Below are 6,028 nucleotides of genomic sequence, written 5' to 3' on the forward strand. Positions count from 1 at the left end.
TCACTTGAGAAGATCTGAGATGGCAACTATAAGTGGAAGTGTTATCTTTAAGAAGGAGCATCCAAGATTTAATGGTAGTAACTATGCTATATGGAAGAACCGGATGGAAGTAAACTTGAGATGTCTTGGAGAAGATTATTGGAAAATTACAAAGAATGTCTACGCTGTTCCTCAGAATGGACTGGTTACTGCTGATGAGATCAAGGAAGCTGAAAATAATATTAGAGCGAAAGAATCATTGTTGAGTGCCCTGACTGATTCAAAGATGACAAATGTAATGGGACTTCAAACTGCATAGGAGATCTAGGAGAAGCTTGAAACCTTGTATGAAGGAGATAAAGAAGTCAAAGTTGCTAAGTTGCAGAGTTTGAAAGAAAAATATGAGATGTTGAGAATAAGAGAAGATGAGAATATAAATACCTTTATGGATAAGGTGAATGGTCTTGTCCTAGATATCAGATGTGCTGGTAGAACCCTTGAAGAAGATGAAATTGTTGATAAGGTGCTGAGATCTTTTCTTCCTGCTTACAAACATAAGGTAGCTGTTATTGATGAGATCCGAAGCAAGAGATATGCTGGTGTGAAAGATTGCTGCATTTGAGCTGAGTGAATTTGGTGAATCACATGGAAAACTTGAAACAATATTTAGAGCACATGTATCTGGAAAGAAGAAATATGATCCCAAAGAATGCAAAATATCCAGATATGAAAGAGAGAGAAGAGAGATGGAAGAGAAAGAAAGAGAATTGGAAGATCTTGAAACATTGATTGCTCAAAGACTGCCTAAAGGAGTTGGTAAGTATGATGGAAAATTGCCTTTGAAATGTTTCTCTTGCAATAAGGTAGGACATTTTGCTTCTAGATGCTCGAAGAGAATGGCTAAATATGATAGGCATGATAAATTTGATAAGTGTGATAGAAATGATAGATATGAGAAGCATGAGAATTATGATAAGCCTTACAAGTCTAACCAGAAGTATAAGCATCATAAGAACTATTACTATATTGTTGATGAAGGAGTTATAGATGAAGAATCAGAAGGAGATGAAGTTGTTTTTATTTCTATCAAAGAAGATGGACCGGTACCTGTTAATTCCACAACCTGTACTATTGAGAAGAAAGCTTTAGCTGCTAAAGTTGAAGAGAAAGATGAATGAGTAATTGACAACGGTTTTTCACATCATATGACATGTAATAAAAAAAATTGTGAGTATGGAAAGGTATGATGGTGGAATAGTAAGATTTGGAGATGACAAAGCCTGTGTGATCTATGGTAGAGGTTCTATTTCCTTTGATGTTAAGCATAATACTGATGATGTCTTGTATGTTTAAGGTTTGAAGCATAATATTTTGAGAGTTGGACAAATGGTTGACAAAGGTTATGATTTACAATTCAAGAATGGTAAATGCAAGATCCTAAATGCCTCCGGTATAGAGATTGCATCTGGAACTAAGACTAAAGGTAATATATTTCATTTGAATGATGGTGAGAAAAGTTGCTTGAGTGCTCAGATTGATGAAATTTGGTTGTGGTATAGGAGAATGTGCCATGTTAATTTTGATTCAATGATTAAGATCAATTCTACACAAGCTATTAGAGATTTGCCTAAGATTGTTAAGCCTGCTAATCCGGTATGTAAAGAATGTCAATTGGGTAAGCAAACAAATATTTCTTTCAAGAGCAAGAAATATAAATCTAATGGACTACTAGATATTGTACATACTGACTTATGTGGACCTACAAATATTAGAAGTGTGCAAGGTGACAGATATTTTATGTTGCTAATTGATGATTATTTTATGATGATGTGGGTTTTATTTTTGAAGGAGAAATCTAAAGCATTAAACAAGTTCAAGATATTCAAAACAAAGGTTGAGACTACTGAGTTAGGATTGAAGGTGAAATGTCCGAGATCTGACAGGGGAGGAGAATTCTATTCCGGTGAGTTTGATTCATTCTATGAGAACCATGGGATTAGAGGACAATTATCTACTCCTAGACCCCCACAACAGAATGGAGTTGTTGAAAGGAAGAACATAAATGTCTTGGATGCTGCAAGGACTATGTTGATTGAAAGGAATGTTGCGAAGATCTACTAGAGAGAAGCTATTAGCACTATTGTTTACACATTCAACCGAGTTCATATAAAATGTGATACTAGTAAGACTCCTTATGAACTATGGTTTGGTCATGTTCCTACTATAAGATATATCAAAATATTTGGTAGCAAGTGTTATATCAAGAGAGATGAGGATATAGGAAAGTTTGATGCAAGAAGTGATGAGGGAATCTTCTTGGGATATTCAATTAAGAGAAAAACCTACTGGTGCTACAATAAGAGACTAAGGAAGTAGTGGAAAGTGCAAATGTGAAGGTTGATGAGGATTATAGAAAAGAGATCAGAGCATGTGGATATGATGATGGTCACCATGTTGTTATAACGCCTATTCAGATTGAAGGATTGAAGCAGAATGGTCTGGTAGAAACTATTAATCTGGATGTTACTACTACCAGTGGAGAGGTGCAGGTACCTTAGAATTAGAACAATCAGAAGACTCCAAAGTATGTAAGATTGAATCATTCAGAAAAATAGATTATTGGAGATACAAAGAAAGGTGTGATGACTAGAAAAAGGCTAGTTGCTGAAGAGGTATGTTTGATTTCCAAAATTGAACCTAAAGATGTTGTTCAAGCTTGTAAAGATGAGAATTGGATGAGAGATATGGAAGAAGAATTAGATTAGATTGAAAATAATTATACATGGGAGCTTGTTCCTAGACCTAAAGATAAGAATATTATTGTTACTAAATGGGTATTCATGAATAAATTGAATGAAGCTGGTGAAGTAGTTAGAAATAAAGCAAGACTAGTATGCAAAGGATATTCACAGAAAGAAGGAATTGAATATGAGGAGACTTTTGCTCTGGTAGCTAGACTTGAAGTTGTTAGACTATTGCTTGCATATGCTGCTTATAAAGATTTCAAGGTATATCAGATGGATGTCAAATCTGCCTTTTTGAATGATGATCTTGAGGAAGAAGTTTACATTGAGCAACCTGATGGATTTTCATTATCACATGATGGAGACATGGTATGTAAATTAAAGAAATCTCTTTATGGATTGAAACAAGCCCCTAGATCCTGGTATGCTAGATTGCTGAAATTGGGATTTAATAAAGGTACTGCTGATAGTAATCTATATTTTAAGATTGAGAATGATAACATCTTAATTGTTGAAGTCTTTGTTGATGATATTATCTTTGGAGGAGATGATAACTTGAGCATGAAGTTTGTCGGTGATATGCAGAAGGAATTTGAGATGTCTATGATAGGAGAGATGAAAATTTTCTTAGGTTTGTAGATTTCAGAGACTAGAAAAGGTATCTTTATATCTCAAACTAAATATGTGAAGGAATTGCTGAAGAAGTTTGGGTTGGATGACTCCAAATTGGTTGGAACTCCTATGGTGGCTGGATGCAAATTGTCTAAAAATGATGAATCTCCAAAAGCTAATTAGAGTTTATACAGATCTATGGTTGGTGGACTGCTATATCTTACTCAGACTAGGCCTGACATTATGCATGTTGTGTGCATGGCTGCTAGATATCAAGCTAATCCAAAAGAGAGTCATGTCACCACTATTAAGAGAATATTCAAATACTTGAAGGGAACTATGGGTTATGGTTTGTGGTAACCAAAGAATGATGATTTCATGTTATGTGCTTAAACTGATTCTGATTGGGCTGGTGATGCTGATGACTGGAAGAGAACCATTGGTGGAGCATTCTTTTTAGGGAAGAATTTGGTTTCATGGGCTAGCAAGAAACATGATTCAGTGTCCTCATCTACTGCTAAAGATGAGTACATTGTTGCTGCTAGTAACTGCACTTAGGTGGTTTGGATGAAGCAAACGTTGAAGGATATCATAGCTATCTATGATCAACCTACTGTAATATTATAGGAGTTGAGAAAATACAACACCACAGGAGCCTGAAGATCTTCTGCAAGCCGAATAACCTGTTACAAGGAGAAACAATGAAGCAAAAATTTGAAGAACATACAAAACATAAAGAATATGCTCAAAAAGAGAGAGCTCAATATTCAAAAAAATATGTAATGTGATTCTTACAAAGAAAAGAAAAAACTCAACCTTTAATAGGTCAAGAAACCCTAAAAAGGGAAAATCAATAAAGATGGGTCCCGGCAACAAGGCCTGATCAGGTACCCAAATACAATGAAATCTCTATGAACCGGAGAAATAGAGAAAACCACATGGGAACAAAACTCTACTCCAAAAAGAGATGGAAGAACACCACTGAAGCATGAAGAACATGCAAACTCTGTCGAAGAATAACTGCTGATCTGAAGAACATCCACTGAACTAGAACATGACCAGGTAGAGAAGACTATAATCTACATGAGTGCCCTCAAATGACACTACTCGAATTAGGAGGCAAACAAGGCAAAACAACTGAAATCGAAGATACAGATGGCATGAGAAATCAAAGCCTGAAGAGCTGATCAATTGAACCACGGAAGCATTAGAACCAACAGGATAAACTTCCCCATAATGCGGAAGTGGGAGAGGGACAGGAACACTGAAAAGGACAGCCAAAAAACCAACTGCATGACGAAGAACCAAGAACATCAAAGGTGTTGAGACACATCATCATGCGGTGAATGTCATGGAAGGAACACTCACTTGACAAAGGAAGATGGTAAACAAAGGCAAACATCAACCCCCTCATGGCACTTGATCAACAGTGCATGTACAACAAGACACAAGATATGCAAGATTCCAAGTAAACAATGCATGATGACACTTTATCTCAGTGCGTTTGCATAATTACAAGCTACAATGATAAGAAGACTGGAAATAGAAACGAGAATAAAAATAGAGACACCCTACTCAGAAAAGAGAGCTCAGGACCTGAAACAACCACGATATCCACTAGAGTGCTGAAAAACAAAAAACTGAATAAAATATCCATGGAGTAGAATCTGGAAAAAAAAACTCATATTTATGGAAAGTACACAGAACATGTTGTCCGAAAATATAAAGTTTTTGAAAAATGGAGGTCGGATGCTCATTCTACGTCTCCCAGAGTACAAAAAAGAGACCTCACTTTGACTGCAAAAAACCAGTCAAACAGCAAAATTGGAAAAAATTACCAACACCACGAGGTCGGCCTCGGAACCAGCTTTCTTAGGCCTTTTCGTTCGCCAAAATCCGGCTTCGTATGCCCAAGATAGGGCCAAAAAACCAAACCCCCCCTTGAAAAAGCCAAAAAAGGGGGTCTGGTGGCCAATGGGTGGTCCGGTGGCCAGGGAGCAGAGCTCCGGTGGCGCACTGGTGGCTGGGCGACGGCCGGGTGGCGGCCCAGTGGTGGCTGGTCGGAAAAAAGGGTCGAGGAGCCAGAGTAGCGGGTGGCTGGAAGCGGCGGCGGGGGCTAGGGAGGAGGCTGGGGGCTGCAGACGGCGGCGGGCCGGGTAGTCGGCAGTGTAGGGAGGCGGTGGCTGGTAGGGAAGCGATAGCCGGGCGGCGGGAAGGCCAGGGAGCTGGGCGCCTGGCAGTGCAGTGGGGCCAGGCTGGGCGGTGGCAGCAAAGCTAGGTGGAGCGGCAGGGCCAGGCTGGGCGGCGTGCGGGGGACCGAGATCTGCATGGTCGGCGAGGATCGAGACCGGGAGCTGCATGGCTGGCGGGGGCCGAAGATTGGGCCGATGGCGGGGGCCACAGGGGCCGAACTGACAGGTCTGACAGGCCTGTTAGTCCGGTACCCTGCGGTACCCACAAAAAATGTGCCCCAAAATTTTTATTTTTTTTCTTAAAAAGAAACAAACCTCCCTTTTTTTTTCAATAATTTTTTTTTAAAAACAAATTTCGGCCTGCATGCCGTAAAAAGACAATTTTTTTTATTTTTTTAGAAATTTTTTTCTCAATCTGCGTGCCAAGGCCGTATGACCTGGATCTGAGAAAAAAAATGCTCCCAGAGGTTCAGGAACCAAAATAGGTCAAATTTTATATGA

The 6,028-nt window shown here is 38.9% G+C and overlaps 1 protein-coding gene across 1 annotated transcript; it reads left to right on the forward strand.

The window, feature by feature from the left end:
* Positions 1-5,309: 5,309 nt before the first annotated feature.
* LOC131857771 (uncharacterized) lies at positions 5,310-5,750 on the forward strand. Its single transcript, XM_059210487.1, has 2 exons — positions 5,310-5,491; positions 5,537-5,750. Exons 1-2 carry the CDS (start codon positions 5,310-5,312, stop codon positions 5,748-5,750), a joined length of 396 nt encoding a protein of 131 aa, XP_059066470.1.
* Positions 5,751-6,028: the final 278 nt, after the last annotated feature.

Source organism: Cryptomeria japonica, chromosome 8 (genome assembly GCF_030272615.1).
Source record: "Cryptomeria japonica chromosome 8, Sugi_1.0, whole genome shotgun sequence".
Classification (NCBI taxonomy): domain Eukaryota; kingdom Viridiplantae; phylum Streptophyta; class Pinopsida; order Cupressales; family Cupressaceae; genus Cryptomeria; species Cryptomeria japonica.

What these genes read in the sequence shown, in the direction of transcription:
- LOC131857771 (XM_059210487.1), top strand. Translation starts at nt 5,310, where the DNA reads ATGGGTGGTCCGGTGGCCAGGGAGCAGAGCTCCGGTGGCGCACTGGTG. An exon ending in TGCAGACGGCGGCGGGCCGG is followed by an intron (nt 5,492 to 5,536) that starts GTAGTCGGCAGT and finishes GGGAAGCGATAG; the next exon opens with CCGGGCGGCGGGAAGGCCAG.